Source organism: Pleurodeles waltl, chromosome 1_2, assembly GCF_031143425.1.
Source record: "Pleurodeles waltl isolate 20211129_DDA chromosome 1_2, aPleWal1.hap1.20221129, whole genome shotgun sequence".
Taxonomy (NCBI): domain Eukaryota; kingdom Metazoa; phylum Chordata; class Amphibia; order Caudata; family Salamandridae; genus Pleurodeles; species Pleurodeles waltl.
The window spans coordinates 690,637,035-690,655,242 of record NC_090437.1 but is presented as its reverse complement, the minus strand read 5'-3'; the positions used below and the strand labels follow the sequence as shown (position 1 = coordinate 690,655,242).

Below are 18,208 nucleotides of genomic sequence, written 5' to 3'. Positions count from 1 at the left end.
TGCCCATTTATTCAGCACTCAGTCTGACTCTGCTTTAAGGCGTTTTTGCGACAGTCGGTGTGGAACAGCGAACAAGATCGGTTCCTCTCTGTCTTCTGCCTCACCATTCTTCTTCCATTATATTGTATGGGGGATATTTGTCTTTGCTTTTTCTTACAAGATGAGCCATGTCTTGGCAGTGCCTGTGGATTTTTTTTCTTTCCTATGCCTGTTCCAGGTAATGGTGGCACCAAGTGGGGTGTTCCTGCCTTCTGCAGGTGTTATTCTTTCTTGTACTGTCAATGGCAGGTTATTGGTTTTTTTTGCCTTCCCTGGGGCCTATGTTGCCTTCAGACCCTATGTGGGTTTTCACGCCTACCTCTTTAAGGTGTTCTTCTTTTCTGAAGTTGGACTTCTTCCCAGTTCTACTTTCATGGTGGGTGTTTTGCTCTCATGGCGCTGGTGCACTGTTGTCTTGTTCCCTGTTCTACGTTAGTTGGCTTTCATTATTATTATTTACTATTTGGTGCAGAAGTGATGACTTTCCACTTTAGGTCTGACGATGACAGGGGAGCCCTTGAACCTTGGAATCTGATAGAGACTTCTAGTTGCAGATTCCTTACCTTAGAATTTCCCCCAGGCGTCAGACTGGATCCGGAGATTTTTCTTCGAGCAATATCCTTGCACGTTGGTAGGTGGCGTCGGTCGACGCCGCAGGCGTCGTGGTCGCCGTGATGACGTTAGGAGTAGTACATAGATGCCGCCCTCGCGCAGTGATGTCAGTTCTTTTCTTTCCGCGCCACTCGCTGATCCGGAGAGAGCTACCTAAGGCTATTTTTTGGCAAAATTCGACCGTTTTGTCGAACTTTTTTGGTGTGAGACTTGGTGCGTCGAGGATGTCCCCGAAGACCGGGTTCAAGCCGTGCGAGGACTGTCATCGGATGATGTCGGTGATGGATCCTCATCATGTTTGCCTGTGGTGCCTCGACCACGACCCGAAGTAGTGCTCCAAGTGTCGGGCAATGCATCCGAAGGCTTTGAGGGAGCGGTCCCTATAGCTGATGGCGGACTGGCACTCGACTCAGCGTAGGTCCCGGTCTCGCTCAAGAGGAAGATCTCAAGATCGGTTGCGTAGCCATCACCACTCGTCTTCTTCGAAGTCCTCGGGTCAAGGTAAGAAGAAGAAGTCGAAGAAGTCCCATCGCTCTCCGACTTCACCCCGTCGCTCGGCCGACGCGGGACGAGCGTCCACGCACTAGGCCTCTGTCCTCGGAGCCTACGTCTGGGTTGACTCTGCGCTTCCCCGAGTTTCCCGGAGCCGGAGGGACCCCCACCCAACTTAAAGAGTTTTACGAGGCCATGCGCCTCATCTTTGGGCATGCTGACCACGATACGCGCCTTGGGCCCAAGGGGCTTGGCTGAGGGGCCTTTGGATTCCGCACCGGCGGCTTCGGCCCCGGCCACCGAGGTCGCCTCCGGATCTGTGCGCGGATCCGCACCGACGCGGTCGCACAATTGAGACCTTCCCCGGCGCTGGGTCGATTATCGACGCTCCCGACGTCGGTAGTGCCCACTATCAACGTTGACCCAATTCTCATACCCGACGACTCGGAGTCGGAGCGGCATCTGCGGACGCTGCCATCGGCTTCGGTGGGCCCTATTCGCCAGAGGTCAGATTCTGACCCATTTTCTTATGGGTACGAATACGGCGAGGAATTGGAGGGGTCACTGGACCCTTATGAATACCAGGAAGCCCCTACTATGTACTGGGCACAGGACTCGGGCGAAGCCAGTGGTCTGGATACTTCTCCTGACGCGGGTATGCTGTCTCCTCTTACTGTGGCAAAGGCGGAGGGAGCTACCTATAGTATGGTGGTTAGTAGGGGGGCTGAGGTCCTTGGCCTTGAGCTACCTACTGTTGAAGTCAGGTCTAACCTCCAGACGGAGGTGCTTCAGCCTGGGGCTTCTTTGTCAGAACCCCTTCTCCCATTTAATGAGGCCCTCACTGATGTCCTTTTGGGCCAAACCTAACACAGGGGCTCCTGTGAACAGGACTATCGCTCGCCACCATCGGCCTGTGCCGAATGACCCAAAGTTCCTGTCCCAACATCCTACGCCGGAGAGTCTTGTAATCCAGGCGTCCTCTTCTTCTGGCGCGTTCCCTTCCGCACCCTCGGATAGGGAATCCAAAAGGCTGGAACAATTTGGTAAGTTGTTTTCTTCCTCCTGCCTCGCACTGCGGTCTGTGTTACGTACTTCTGGCTTCTCGGGGGATGTCCAACAGTCACTCATGGACATGCCCTTTGATGGCACCCATCTCTTCAGATACAAAGCGGACTCGGCCTTGGAGAGGTTCAAGGATTCCCGGGCTACGGCTCGGTCCCTTGGACTTTCCTCCGTCACATGCCCCCCACAGTCCGCTTTTCGTCCCTTTTGTGTCCACGGAAGGGGCGCCCAATCGCGTCCTCAACCCAGCCACCGGGCCATGCACGCTGGACAGCCTATGCGTGGCCGTGGGCGCGGAATCCCAAATGGCCGTGGGACAGGGAACCAGAGGTCTGCCCAGTCCACCTCTGCTCCCGCTGCAGCCTCCAAACCTTCCTAGTCCGTCCCCTCACTCCCGCCCAGTTGGTGGCAGAATCCACTATCACCTGCCCCACAGGGAACATATAACCACGGACGGGTGGGTTTTGCAAATAATTTGAAAGGGCTACTCCCTCCCTTTCGAATCTGCACCACCACACATGCCACCATCCTTCCATCACCTTCTGGAGGATCATTTGGTGCTTCTCCGCCAGGAAGTCGCGTCTCTCTTGGCCAAGGGAGCTATAGAAAAGGTCCCTGTGCCAGAAGTAGGTTGTGGTTGTTATTCCCGCTACTTTCTGATACCAAAGAAGGACAAAGGCCTGCGTCCTATCCTAGATCTTCGGGACCTGAACTACTTCCTCAAGAAGGAGAAGTTAAAAAAGCTCACCCTGGCTCAGGTTCTGTCTGCCTTGGACCCAGGAGATTGGATGGTAACGTTGGACTTGCAGGACGCTTATTTCCACATCCCCTTCCTGCCTGCCTGCCTACAGACATTACCTACGATTCGTGGTAGGTCACGAGCACTTTCAGTTTACCGTGCTCCCTTACAGCCTTACCAGTGCCCCTCGGGTGTTCACGAAAGTGATGGTGGTAGCTCATCTGCGCAGGTTAGGGGTCTCAGTCTTCCCCTACCTAGACGACTGACTGTTAAAGGCACCTTTGCCCCTAACAGTGGTCTCCCACCTTCAGACTATGGCGGACCTCCTGCACCAGCCGGGGTTCACTATCAACGTGCCGAAGTCACACCTGACTCTCTCTCAGACGCTTCCTTTCATCAGAGCTTTTCTGGACACAGTGCTGTTTCGGGGTTATCCTCCCAAAAAGCAAGTCCAAGACATTCAGGCTATGATTCCGGATCTTTCAGCCTTGGTCTTGGGTTTCGGTGAGACAGACTCTGAGGCTGCTGGGCCTCTTGGCCTCCTGCATCCTGCTAGTAACACATGCCAGGTGGCATGTGCGGGCTCTGCAGTGGGACTTGAAGTTCCAGTGGGCGCAGCATCAGGGGAATCTCTTTGACATGGTCCAGATCTCGGAGGGGACTGCGAAAGACCTGCATTGGTGGCTTTCGAATCCCAATTGGGTCAATGGCAGATCCCTCTCCCTTCCCCACACAGATCTCTCTATAGTGACAGATGTGTCGCTTCTGGATTGGGGCGGCCACATGGGAGAGGCAGAGATCAGAGGCCTCTGGTCTCCGGCGGAGTTGGGACTCCACATAAATATGCTGGAGCTCCGAGCGATCAGACTTGCGTTGAAAGCATTCCTTCCCTCTCTCAAATGGAAAGTGGTGCAGGTGTTCACGGACAACACTACCGCCATGTGGTACTCCAACAAACAAGGCGGGGTAGGGTCCTGGACCCTTTGTCAGGAGGCACTACGCCTCTGGACATGGCTGGAACATCAGGGCATTACCCTGATGGTTCAACATCTGGCGGGCTCTCTCAACTCCAGAGCAGACGAACTCAGCCGCCGACGCACTGTCGATCACGAATGGCATCTCCATCCGGAGGTGGCGCAAGGTCTCTTTCTCAAGTGGGGAGAGCCTTGGTTAGATCTGTTCGCCTCTGCAGAGAACGTGCAATGTCAGCTATTTTGCGCGTTGGAGTTTCCAAGGCAGCACTCGCTCGAAGACGCTTTTCGTCTCGAGTGGAACTCCCTCCTCCTTTACGCCTTCCCACCTATCCCTCTTCTGCCCAGAGTTCTCAAGAAAATCAAGTACTTCCGGGCCCAAGTTATCTTGGTGGCTCCGGACTGGGCTCGAAGAGTGTGGAATCCAGAGCTATTGAGCATGTCCATCGATCCTCCTCTCAGACTGCCTCTTTGGGCGGATCTTCTGTCGCAGCAGCAGGGGACAGTTCTCCACCCGAACCTGTCGAACCTCCGCCTTCATGCGTGGAGATTGAGCGGCAACAGTTGACGACGGTATTTGCCCTTCCACCCGAAGTCTGTAATGTTATCTTGGCAGCCAGGCGTCCATCGACTAAAACTGTATACGCCTGTCGTGGGAATAAATTTGTGGCATGGTGCACCAACAAATCTGTTGACCCCCTTTCTGCCCCTCTTTCAGAGGTTCTTCTGTTCATTCTTTCTTTAGCCCAGCAGGGTACCTTTTAAAAGGGATTTAACTGTGTGCCAGGGGTGTGCCAGTTGTGGAAACAAAGGCACAGTTTTTCAGAAGGAACACTGATGCTGGGGCCTGGGTAGCAGGATCTCAGCACACTCTCAAAGTTGGCATTAATATCAAGCAAAAAGTGGGGGTAACCATGCCAACAAGGGCACTTTCCTACAATGACATTGCTTATGTTTAGCAGTCAATTCTTTCTACTTTTGCTGGAGTTAGCATATTATAAACCAGAAAGTTATCATCTTGCGGATCATAAGACCTTATTTGATTTGATCTTAACAGCTTTGTCTTATAGCCATTACAGTTTGTGTGTATATATATATATATATATATATATATATATATATATATATATATATATATATATATATATATATTAAGGGTGTCTGTAGTGCTTCTGTTCTTATCTCGTTTTCAGCACTTACATAACATATCAAGAATGCACTTCTGAGTTCAAAGAAGACTTTTATTGTTGTTAATTCTTCCCCAACCGCAATTTCGTAAGTGACGAACCATTAGATTTCAAGCACACGTTCAATGAAAACACAGTTTGCAATATACACAGCAGGTTATATTTATAAGATATTGAATGCAAAGCAAAACAAATACTTCACCGTGTGAGAAACTATTTACAGCTTCATCTTTCCAGGGTCTGCAAGCTGATGACTCCTGTCAGCTGCGAGAAAGAGATTTATCTACCCACACGGGATGCTGGCAACTGGCGCCTAGTTCCAGCACGAAGTCAGGCAGATTCGAATCTAATTCTCTGAAGCCTGTGACATCCGTTACAAAGGTGTGCCCCCTCCTCTCAGACTCGGGAAAACTACGCAAGCCTTGGGAGACTGGCCAGATCTCCTAGACTGCTCCTCTTCCCAAGCTCAAGCAGTGAGAAAAACACTCCATGTACCCTCTCTTATCAGGTCTAGTCTACTGTGAGAAGAAAACAGCTTGGTTCATCTTGTGCAAAAACACAGCTTGGAAAAATACAGCTTGGATTCTCAACTGCAATGTCTAACTTCACGTTAAAGGCAATAGGCAGCTAACCTAAATATCAAATGCAATGTCTAATGTCATATCAAAGCCAATAGGCAGCTGAGCTGAATACAAAATGCAATGTATAATATCATGTCAAAGCCAATAGGCAGCTGAGCTGAGTACAAAATGCAATGTCTAATATCATGTCAAAACCAATAGGCAGCTGAGCTGAATACAAAATGTAATATATAATATCATGTCAAAGCCAATAGACTGCTAAGCTGGATACAAAATGCAATGTCTAATATCATGTCAAAGCCAATAGGCAGAATACAGAATATAATGGCTAATGCAATGTCAAAGCCCATAGGCGGCTAAACTGAATACATCATGTCAAAGCCAATAGGCAGAATACAGAATGTAATGGCTAATGCAATGTCAAAGCCAATAGGCGGCTCAACTGAACAAAACATACAATGTGCTACTGGTGAACATTGAGCAACTAATATGCGCAGTGGTGAAACACAAAGTCATTGGTCAAACAAACTTAATCAATGGCAGGACAGTGTCCTAGGAGTATTTATATTATCTCTAGTTAAATATTCCTAGGGAAGAGACTGCTTCTATGCCAATAGTTGCTATTGTTGTCTTCAACTTATTTTTAATTAGAGCATTCTTTATGCTTTCTCCACAGGAGATGGACCTTTCTCTGTGTTTTTATAGAGCAGGTCTGGCTGCGATAGAACTTCATGTAGCAAAACAAAATTGCTCAGTGGCATGGCATGCTGATTTGTGTGTCACAAGTATCGAATTCGCAGTTTGGCTCTGGATTTAAGATCAAATAAATTTATATTCATAGAGTCATTGGAAGAATTGTCCTACTTTCATGGGTAATGTTATCCCCATGCTTTCAATGTCTTTATGACTTTTATTACTGTGGTCATTTCCACAGTTCTTATGGGTGAGCGTGCATGGGTTTGGCCCCATTAAGGGTGCAAATAGTTTTCTATTCATATTGTCGGTTGGCTTCTGACACTGATTGGTCATACTAACATGGATAATTTTATTCCCATGTTTTTTAATGTCTTATGACTTTACTTACCTGTGGTTCCTTCCACAGGTTTTTATGTTGTAGAGTATGTTATTGCTCACTGGAATTATTATAAATGTCCAATCTTTTTATCTTGTTCTAGATCGGTTTTGTTTGAGTGAGGGACTTTAATGGTCTCAGTTCACAGACCCTCCGCCGGGGATAGTATGACTTTGGTATCTGATTCTAAAGTAAGGAATCTGCAGCTAGATGTCTCTATCTGGTGAACAAGTTATTTACCTTCGGTAGCACCTTATCTGGTAGAGACAGGATCTAGCCGAGGATTCCTTAACAACCCTCACGTCCTCCCCGCACTGCAAATTGAGTCCTCGTTTGTTTCAAAGGTTTCGTCGTGGAAATTCATGCCCTGAATTAAGAATTCAGTGATTATTTGACACACTGTTTTGATAAGCAGTTTCTACATGTGTCTCCACATTTTTGGAGCAGAAAATTGTCACAGAAGAAACTGATGTTGGAAAGGAGGTTAAATTCTCTGTCGATGCCACATCCGGTGGACAACATTGGTATGGAGTCGCTCGACACCCTCTTCTGACTTGCAGACATGCTGTGCGGGAAAATATTCTGGATCCAGTCTCTCATCTGGGGAGTATTCTAAAGTAAGGAATCTGCAGCTAGATCCTGTCTCTACCAGATACTGTGTTACCAAAGGTAAGTAACTTGTTCTTTACCACTGATTCCCATTAAATTTAGGGATCTTAACTATTCAGTTTGGCTTACCTCAGATACAAAGAAATACTTTTCGAAAGACTAGTTCCATGTGCATCCCATTCTTTAGTGTCTTATTCCTTTCATTAAATGGCTTGTCATCATAGAGCTCTTACCATTGAAAGACCTGAATAATCTATCCAAGCACCCTATCACTAATTGCGTGACTAACAGCTTTTTCATTGACGAGTTTAGATAGATAATTTGGTGAAAAAAAACCTCCAAATGGCATATTTGACTGAAGACATTGGATTCTCAAATGTATTCTCTGTGTATGTAGACTTGCTTAGCAAATGTTTTAGAAAGAATTTGTCTTAATTTGTAATACAAAATTGTATACACGGATAATGACTTACAAAATAGTTACATAGTAGTTTTCAATGTGTTCACTGGTCTCGCCCTACTTAGGAAGCGTTGTTTGGAAATAGTACTGATAATTCAGTTTAGAAAGTTGATTATATTAATCATATATCCAACAGAGAAAAAAATTAACCCCACATTCTACCATCTTTACAACAATGAGAATTTAATGTAGTTATAATGGAAATTATTCCCTCTTTATAAATTAATTATTTTGGTAGTATCCCAGCCACGGGCTAGAGCCCTGCAAACTTGTTTACCAGCTGAACTACACAGTTCCCCTTTTTGTTCCCAGTTATCGTGTTTCTCTAAGTTAACGTCTGGTCCACAGATCACAAGTGTCCGTTTTTTTTCTTGTTCCATTTTACATCTTTTCAGCGTCGGCGAAAAGTCTTCAAGTTACAAGTTGAAGAAAGTTCTCTAACCTAATATCAAACACCATTATTTTTGAGAGCAGTATGTGGTGGGTGGTGGTTGGTTGTTAAACATGATCTCTGAAAAGAAAATGCTTGCCTTGGAAAGATGTCTAAGCCCTGGGATTCTAGGGGAACATGGCTTTGCAAGTTTGCCTCTTTAAGGCAGAGGGGCCCTCAAAAGCCTATTGAAGTCCTTTGGCTTGTGCACTAGGAAAACAGCAATACATAGACATGATTGTAATGCTTTTGAAACCCTTTGAGAAAAGCTTCAGCCACGTTGTGTTCAATACCACCATTAAACAAAAAGGCTAACGCTCATGACAAGGTAGTTACATAAGGAACTAAGGGATTATTATCCGTTCCTTCCATTTGCAAAAGCCTTTAGGAGCATCATGGCAGAGATCTGGGTTAAAGCCAACTTTTTATTTGACGTTGCCAATCAATGTTACAGAAATAAAGAGTCATCATTGGTGATGTATTCTTTTTTATAAATAATACAGTGACACATTACCTGAAATTTATTGCAACTAATGCTAGAGGAAGTCCAAATCAATTTCTGTAATTTGACACATGTAAACAGATGCCCGCCATGGCAATGGAAGTTTTGCCCTAGGTTTTGTGTCTTTCAGTTGTCGAGTAGCCAAGACCCCTGCATTCAAACTTGTTTGGTATTCCTGAGTAATCGTTGCTTGATATAGTAAAAGGAAATACAGTTAATTACTTTTGATGGATAAGTAGATTCTTTATTGCCAGGCATCGCCCATTAAAGTCCGTGAGTCTTTTAATTCCTTTTGGACTACCAAGTCCTGGGAATTGAAGTAGTTGGGCAAGCCAACCCATTTATTTACTGTTGTTGTCGCGTTTGACCTGGGTCGCACTACACCAGTGGTTAATCTGTTTTTTTTTAAAAAGGGGGGGGATACAAATACACTGAATGGTATGAATGGTACCCCTTGGCTGTCCTTCTGTTTCATTGCTCTTAGTGGATGTAACAGACAGTGCAGGAGTGATAACACATAACGGACTACAGTCCTCTAGCCTTGCATTTTCATTTCCAAATGGGGAGCATTTTTAGGTCTTGGCTACCAGACTGTGCAGACTCTGACTGTGAAAGACTTATTAGGGGCTCACAAAGAACTTACAGTGGGCTTAGTAGCCCGCCTATTGCTTACCATGGATTGGTTTGTCATTTTTTCCTTGCTTCTTACATTACATTCCTCTTCTTTTGTTTGTATCTCTCCTAGAGCATAGATAGCCTTTTTACCATCCTTTTGACTGGCTGACAGGAAACAGCCATTACTACGTGGCTGTTTGCACGAATAGCCTCAACCACGCATGTGTTACAACGCATGTCCTTTACCACGCATAGCCTTAACCATGCATTTTTCACAACGCATATGCCTTTACCACACATGCCTTTACAACAAATTACGTTGTAAAGGCATGCATGGTAAGGGCATATGCGTGGTGAAGGTGTGGTAAATGCTATCAGCATCGTTAGAGGAAACAGAAAGAATTTTCTGTATCCTCTTTTCGACCTGCCTGCCTAGAATAGCCTGCCTGGCGTTGTGAGGTAAGGGGAAGTGGTGGAGTTTAGGGCTTGAAAGGGGGAGGTTTTAGTGCTTGGGGCGGGGACAGTTTTAGCGTTCCTGGCAGGGGGCCACTATTTAAAAAAAATAAAAAAGGATCAGATAGGGGGTTGCGCTGGGGTGAGGTTTCAGGGCTCAGGGCGGAGGGGGTGTTCGGCTTTAGGACTTTGGGGGCATTTTTAGGGTTCATTGCACACTGCAGGCAACACGTCAATAGCAAAAAAAACAAATATTGACTCAGAAGACTGAATAGCTATCAGCAGAATGTACAGAAACGTGGCTACAAACACTTCTTTAGAGATTTTATAGCCACATTTCCATACATTGCCGATAGCCATTCAGTTCTTTGAGTTCGACATAGCAGCAATACATTACTAAAAAACGTTTAGTATATTTTAATTTGGAAACAAACATAGTGAGACACTTTCAACATTTGTTATGACTTTGTAGGAAGCTGGCTCTGTATATACTATATCAAGATGAGATATAGTGTGCACAGAGTCCAGGGGTTGCCCCGAGGCTTAACGGAGGCTAAAGTAGATAATACTAATGCTCTCTTTTGTGGTAGTGCTGTCGAGCTGTTAGGCTTATCAGAGGGTAGTCAAAGCATTTGTTCTACGCACAGGCAAAGGAAGCACACACTCAATGACTAACTCCAGGCCAATGGTTTTTATATAACAAAAATATATTTTGTTGCTTTATTTCTAAAACCACAAGATTCTGATTGCAAGTAAGTACATTTTCAAGTAAGTAGCAAGCATCAACACCACTTTGTTTCAAATGGCAAGTTAAACGGTTTTCAAATAAATAGCAATAATCTGATAGAGACTTCTAGCTGCAGATTCCTTACCTTAGAATTTTGAAATCTGGAATTTTTGCAGAGCAATACCCTAGTGATTGCCGTCGAGTGGCCTCGTTCGGATCCGTGTGTCTGTGTTGTCAGATCCATTTGTGACATCAGGGTTGCCTATAAAGGCACCACCCAGGTGCGCTTACTTCAGTTCTTTTCCTTCCGTGCTTGGTAGCGGAGATCTGGAATCGCGCTACCCTCTGTCTTTTTTGACAGGCCTTTTTCAACCTTTCTGTCAAGTCTGTGCGAGAATATAATCTAGGAAGACAGGGTTCAAGCAGTGCAGCGCCTGCCACCGCGCCATGTTCGTGACAGACCCCCATAAGGTATGTCTCTGGTGTTTGGACGGAGACCATAACTCAAAGTCGTGTTCCGACTGCCGGGCCATGGTTCCAAAAGCTTTGAGGGAGCGGTCCCTGAAGCTCATGGTGGCCTGGCAGTCGATGTCAGTTGGCGCAACTCCTTTGATGTCACGATCCTGGTCGAGGAGGAGGTCACAGGACCGCCTCAGAAGCCCCAAGTCCTCTTCATCTTACTCAAGATCCTCCGGGCACTCGAGGAAGAGGCACAAGAAGAAGTCCACGCAGACTTCACCTCACCTGTCGGCTGACGAGGTGAGTCTGGAACGTCGGGTTCCGCAGAGCCGATGCCAGGGCCGACTTTGGGCCTCTGCCCCTTTCTGGGAGCCAAAGCAACCCCCACTCAGTTCAAAAAGTTTTACAATGCCATGCGTCTCGTATTTGAGTGGGCTGCCCCCGCTGGTGTGCCTTCGGGTTCGGCAAATGCCCCATCAGGTTCCACACCAGCGGCTTCGGCGCCAATGGGGTCTCTTGGACTCGAGATCAGATCCGGAACGACGCCGAGTCTTCACAGTCGGCCTTCTCCGACATTGTTCCTGATATTCCGGAGCACGCTGGGCCACCCGTGCCCACCTGTGGCACGAGTGCCATTCTCATACCTGATGATCCAGAGCCGGAATGGTGTCACGCGACGCCAATTACAGCACTGAGGCTCCAACAGGGGCCAGATCATTGCCTCAGTCTTATTATGATCAATCAGGCATTGGTGAGGAATGGGAGGGGTCTCATGATCCTCTTGAGTATGGGTTAGAGCAAATAGATTGGTACAAGGAGTTAGGAGAAGCCAGTGGACTGGACACCACTCCAGATACTAACATGCTCTCTCCTCCTACTGTGGCTATGGAGGAGGGAGCATCTTATTGTGGTGCGTAGGGCAACTGAGGTCTTTGACCTCCTGACTGAGGTGCTTTAGCCAGGGGTTTCAGCATCAGAACCAATGTTACCTTTTAATGAAGCCCTCACTGATGTCCTGCTGGGGACATGGTCCAGACCCAGCACAGGGGCTCCTGTAAATAAGACAGTTGGCCGCTTCCATCACCCAGGTCCAAATGATCCTAGGTTTCTCACACAACACCCCACCCCAGGGAGCTTGGTGGTCCAAGCCTCCACTTCCCATGACGCCTTCCCTTCTGCGCCCCTGGATAGGGAATCCAAGAGGCTAGATCAACTTGGGGAGAAGATGTTTTCTTCCTCCAGCCTGGCATTGAGGTCTGTAAATACCTCTTGCCTATTGGGCCATTTTTCCCATGCTTTATGGGATATGGTGGCGCAGGTGCTGCCTCGGGTCCCGGAGGGCGTGTGGAACACTCTCTCACAAGCAGTCGAAGGTGAGAGCAATGCAGCCAAGTTATTAGGTGTGGTTTGGACACCACTGACTCTGGTTAGATTGATTTAGTCCACGATGGCCCTTCATAGCCGCGCATGGCTTCATACATCTGGCTTTTCAGGGAATGTCCAGGCAAACCTTATGGACATGCCCTTCGATGGGTCCCACCTATTTGGTGAAAAGGCAGACTCGGCAGTGGAGCATTTCAAGGATACTCAGACTACGGCCAGGTCCTTGGGCCTCTCAGCAACCCCTCGACAACAGTCTGTCTTTCGTCCCTTTCAAGGCTTCAGAAGGGGCGGGGTACCATGCCATCCACAGACCAGCCACCGTCCTCTGTCAGGTCAGCATCCTGTGCGGGGACAAGGTTGCGGTACTTCAGACCCAGAGGATCTGGCCAGAAGTGGTCCACCACCCAGCCCCCCTATTCCACAGCGCCCAAGTCCTCCTAGTGTGATTCTGCAAGACCACACACATCCAGTTGGAGGGAGGATTCAATTTCATCTCCCTCACTTGCGGTCCATAACATCAGACAAATGGTTCTTGCAGATCATACACAAGGGCTATTCCCTTCCCTTCCAGTCTTTCCCTCCCTCTATGCCTCCATTAAAAAAAATGGCTCATGGGGGATCACTTAGTCTTGCTCCATGAGGAAGTTATGACTCTCGTGGCCAAGTGGGCGATAGAAAGGTTCCCGATGTCAGGAGTAGGCAGTGGTTGTTATTCCCCCTATTTTCTGATACCCATGCCTCTCTGCTCTGCTGACACGTCTAATAGGGTCAAGGATTGTCCCTTTCAGGCCCTAGTTTTTGTACAGAAACCTGTTGGTTCTTTCCATACCTCTGCGCTTCTGGTGTGGAAGTCTGTGGAAAAGGAACTGATGTACGCACGCCTGGGTGGTGCCTTTATAGGTGACCGTGACGTCCAGTTGACTCTAACGATGCCATGCGGATCTGAACGACGCCACCCGATGGCGCACGCAAGGTTATTGCTCTGCAAAAGTTCCAGATTCCAAGCTAATGCCAGGGAATTTTAAGGTAAGGAATCTGCAGCTAGAGTCTCTACCAGATAATGTGTTACCAAAGGTATGTTACTTGTTCATTTGTTTTAAAAGTTGACACAGTGCAATTTACAAAGACAGTTCTAGGGGGAAGTACAAGACTTAGTTACAGTCTCCGTGGGTTGGGATGTCCACAGGTTGGTGTTCAAGTTAACCCCAAACACCCACCACCAGCAACACAGGGCTGGCTGGGTGCAGAGGTCAACTTTGATGCAAGATTTATAACAGTAATTGGATCTGCCAGCAGGTAAGTACCCATGTCTTTGGAGGGCAGACCAGGGTGGTTTAGGTGAGCAGCACGGGGCCACAAGTCAGCACCAAACACATCCTTCAGTGGCACAGAGGAAGCTTGGTGCAGGGTGCAAACTCAGCGTTGGCTCCCAATGCTTTTGAATAGGAGGGACCCATGGGTCACAAGTAGGCTGCAGGCTAGGTCCAGAAGGTCAGTTCAGGGAAACCACAGGCTGGACAAGGAGGAGGGCCACCTGCTCCACTTTTCTGCACCTGATGTCTGGTTCCCCGAGTCCAGGGGACTGCAGGTGCAGGGTACCTTTTGGCGTTGTGTACCTTTGTGACGATCATTCACGGGCAGGGATATCCTCTGGATTTAGTCTGCAGGTGTCGTTGGGTTAGTCAGGAGGGGTCAACCCAGGATGGACACTAGGTCAGATTCACCTGGGGACCTGCTCTAGACCATTGGTCCACCTGGACACGGTCCGTGGGCGGTGGGTGCAGAGTGGACAGGACTCGCAGATCTGGGGCGCTTCTATAGTCACTTTGCTGGAGTTTCTTTGTGGGCAGGGCTGCTGTCCTCTGGAGTTCTTGCTCCACTTGTGGGCAGGCAGTCCTCTTGGGGCTTTTAAGAGGTCGCTGGTCATTCAGGGTGCATCGCCTTTGTGTAGCAGGAACTTCAGAAGCTGTAAACAGGCCGGTAGAGCTGGGGCTAAATCAGTTGGTGTCTTCAGTCTTCTCTGCTGGAGGTCAGCTTAGCAGTCCTTCTTTAATCTAATTGTCTTCTTGAGGTCTCCAGGAATCTGGTGAGCTAGGTTCAGGGTTGCCTCTAAATACTAGATTTAGGGGTGTTACAGGGGTCAGAGGGCAGTAGCCATTGGCTACCATTCCTCAGGGTGGCTACACCCTTTCTGTGCCCACTCTCTTTGGGGGGTGGAGGGCACACTCCTAACCCTATTGGTCCCTGTCCTCCAAACCAAGGTGAAGTATTCTGCAGGGAGGGGGTCACTTCAGCTCTGAACACCTTAGGGGTGGTCCCAGCTGAAGTAGTCACTCCTCCTTGATTTTCCTAATTCATCCTAGTTTCATCCAGTCTATGTCCCATTTCTTCTCTCTCTTTCCTAGTGATGTAGACATTGCCTTCACCTCTCCAACCTTTTCAAGAAATGCACATGTAATTGGCAGCTGCTCAGTTTGGAAATACCTGTGTGTTCTTAAAGCATTTTTCTGGGAAAATGCTTTTCATATGAATAGCTCACGTGTGTTATGTTGTGAAGTGCAGCCCTTGCAATAGTTACCCATGGAATTTATTAAGGCAGGTAATATCGGTCTAGGCAGAAACTCTTAAAATAATGAGAGTGCACTTAACAAAAACTTCAAGCATATTTATTAATTATTTGTTTTCATTTTGTGTGAATTGCAGGGTGCCACATTCTGCTGCAAGATTACATTTGGATGAACAGGGTTGTTTTCTCGTTTATCCTGGAAGAGCCAGCTGGCCTTCCGTTTTCACTTGAATAATCCATTTAACTTTACCTACCAGGAGTTTTTTTTTAATGCTGGAACAAAGTGTGTCTACCAACATTAGGTCCTGGGTGTTTAATTAGGGCATTCGCAGATCTACCAGGATTGATCATTCATTTCTAAAGGGCTCAGACATCTGCTCCTTGCTTTACTCAGCCTTGAGGCGAGGACTGAGGTTGATTTCTGCTCTAACCACTTTTCCTCTGGAGACATTTTATCTTGCACAACATCTCACAAATTAAATTTAACTTGAGAGACTGACTAAAACAGGCGAAGAAGAGGCGCTTTCTCCAACCTCGGTATAGTGATGTCATAACTTGAATACATGAAAGGTTTAAAGTAGGACAGTAATGGGTTAAATGGAGGCCATCAGCAACCGAGAAAACTTTCTAGGTGCTTCTCTAACCCATTCCATCTACAAGTCAGAAATACAGCCTTGGCAGAGAAAGACATATTAGTTGCCAAATGTGATGGGACTCGTTTGTATATTATGTCACGCAGACCACACGAAGGACTATTCGAGAATTCAGTGTGGTTAAAGTTAAGTTGATAAAGGTTACTGAAAGTGGGTGCACCTTTATAAGATTTAAATTAGGTATTGTTTTCAAGTAAGAACTTTGGTGGGGTAAGTAAAATGAATGTTGGTGCGTCAGTTGTGTAAGAGTTGTGGCCTTAAAGGAGATACGGTTTAAGAGGGCTAAACGGTTTAGTTTTGGGGATGAGGCAGATCCTGGTGACTTGTGGAAAAACAAGGCCAACCACTAGGTGTGCTAAATGTGTTTTATTTTTGTGGACAGCGGAACTGTTTCAGTTGGTGAAACAGAGGAGAGCATGAGGCCCAAATAATTACCTGATTAGAAGCTGGGCTATGTTGGGAAATCAGATACTTAGGTTGCCGCAGAAGGGGCAACTGAAATATTTTGTAAACATAACACAATTGGTTATTTCTTTTCCTGTTCATACAACGGATTAAATGAGTGCCTATTGTTAGTTTGAATTGAGATACCACTAGCTTTAGCAAATAATTTTTATGTCACAAACGCTGATAGTGCTTTAATAGTGGATGCTTCATAAGCTGCATGTGACAAGCTTGCTATGAATTTCTTATTTGTATTAATTTTATTTTCCTTTACCAAACTCTTGTTTCCGATAGGTGCATAATGACTGGTATGGCATCTGGAAGCATAGTCCTTTTTTACAACGACTTCAACCGATGGCATCATGAATACCAGACCCGATACTGACAGACGAACCCCCCGGGTCGCACTGTAGCACTGACACTGGCCACTCCTGCTGGAACAAGGCTCTAAAGCATCGAGCTATACAGGATCCTGCCACAGCGATGTTCCTTATAAATAGCTATATTACATCTGAATGTAACTTAAAATTTGCTGGAAAAAGCAAACTATTTTTAAAGTTAATTGCTATTTTTGTAGACCTTGCTTTACTTTTCTGGGGTGGGTTTGGGCAAAAGAGCAGAAAACATTGACTGCTGCTTTCTGTAGTTAATATATATATATTTTTAGTCATACGGAGAAGTCTATTTTCATCTGTGTATGGAAAGAAACCCTAAAAATCAGTGAGTGAAAAACATCACTTAGAAAAACATTCGGCCTCTTGTTTTTGTGTAATTGAATGTGCCCTGTTTTAACAAACTGGCAGCTGGGATATTTGTCCCAGTGCTGTTTGCACTGTATTGTGTATTTTGGTGGTCTTTGCCCCCAATTGTTTGTACTATTTCAGCACTGATGTTTTTGAGGGAGTAAATGGTAATATATAAATTATGATAAACATGAGCTGGAACACTGCGATGGCACTTTCACAACAATATCACTGTTTTGGCATGTTTCTAGCTTTCTGTTTTGTTTTTAATTGATTTATTTAGCTTTGCTGTGTAATTGAATGGGAAACAAGCAAATAGATATCGATCAGAGTGGAGCTCGTGTTACATCAAGCTTGAAGACTTCTATTTTTATCCGATAATACTGTTGGCGCACGCCAAAATGTGTATTGTTCCTCGATAATGTTAAAAAATGAGAATTGTTGGGGAGTTCGCTAGCAATGTTTGGGAGGTTTGTGGCATCTCTGAGTACCAAAGCACACTTTCTGTGAGAGACTTGGACACCACTGTCCCTTCTGAAGTCAGCGAGTCGTTTTGCTTGACCCGAGCAGACATCGCCTCATAACTGCACAGGTTTCCTCGGGATTTAGCCTTTCCCCCTTTTACAGATTTATGGTGCACCTCCCCTTTTAGATCGGCGCGCTCTCATTTAAATCTGCTGCCATCAAATCATGTTCAAACTATTGTGCTCTTTCACCGTGGGAGAGCAGAAGGAAAGACAGCAAAATAATGTAAATTTAGGAACAATTCGTTTTTTGGTGTTGCATAATTCTACTTTTTTACAAGATTGCCGTGCAGAATTCTGTGAAAATATTTGTGAAGAAATACTGTATTGTTTTGTAAGTCTTGTATTGCATAAAGACTTTTCATTGTACGTTGTGACCTGTGTAAGTTGAATACTACATTCCATATCAATACTGATTATATGAATTTCTCTACTTGCCTGCGGAAGCAGTTTGACACTTTTCTACTATAATCATCCAATGACTGTATTTCTTTTAGCAAACATTTTTGAATGAAGTAACTCAGTCTGAGTGAGAAAAATAAATAAAATGGGATTTGTAAACTTAAAACTGACTATCGTTGTTGTTCCTTTGTGTAGCCTGTGTTTTAGGTCTGAGCCTACCAGACAGCCAAGCTGTCTAGTTGCGAAAGACATACTGGGGACAAGCAGAAAGCTTACCTGGCAATACATTTCCACTAATGGTTACCCTTTGATTTGTTTTTTTTTCTCATCCAAATGTGCTTACTTTCTGTCCGCTGTCTTTGTTTTTGCTTATCCAGCTTGCATGTGTCCCTCCCATAGAGCATATCCCATTTACCACTACTTTGATTGACTCCTTGTATTCTTCCAATAGTGCCTGCTTTCCAGGAACTATTTTTTTCATAA

General features: G+C 46.1%; 1 protein-coding gene across 3 annotated transcripts in view; it reads left to right on the top strand.

Moving 5' to 3' along the window:
* LRBA (LPS responsive beige-like anchor protein) overlaps positions 1-17,891 on the top strand; it is a 1,864,610-nt gene extending 1,846,719 nt beyond the window's left edge. For all 3 annotated transcript variants that reach the window (XM_069242641.1, XM_069242642.1, XM_069242640.1), the window contains exon 57: positions 16,351-17,891. In XM_069242641.1, the coding sequence (XP_069098742.1) occupies positions 16,351-16,441 (91 nt within the window). In that variant the 3' untranslated portion in view covers positions 16,442-17,891. The remainder of the gene's footprint in view (positions 1-16,350) is intronic.
* The last annotated feature ends 317 nt before the right edge of the window (positions 17,892-18,208 follow it).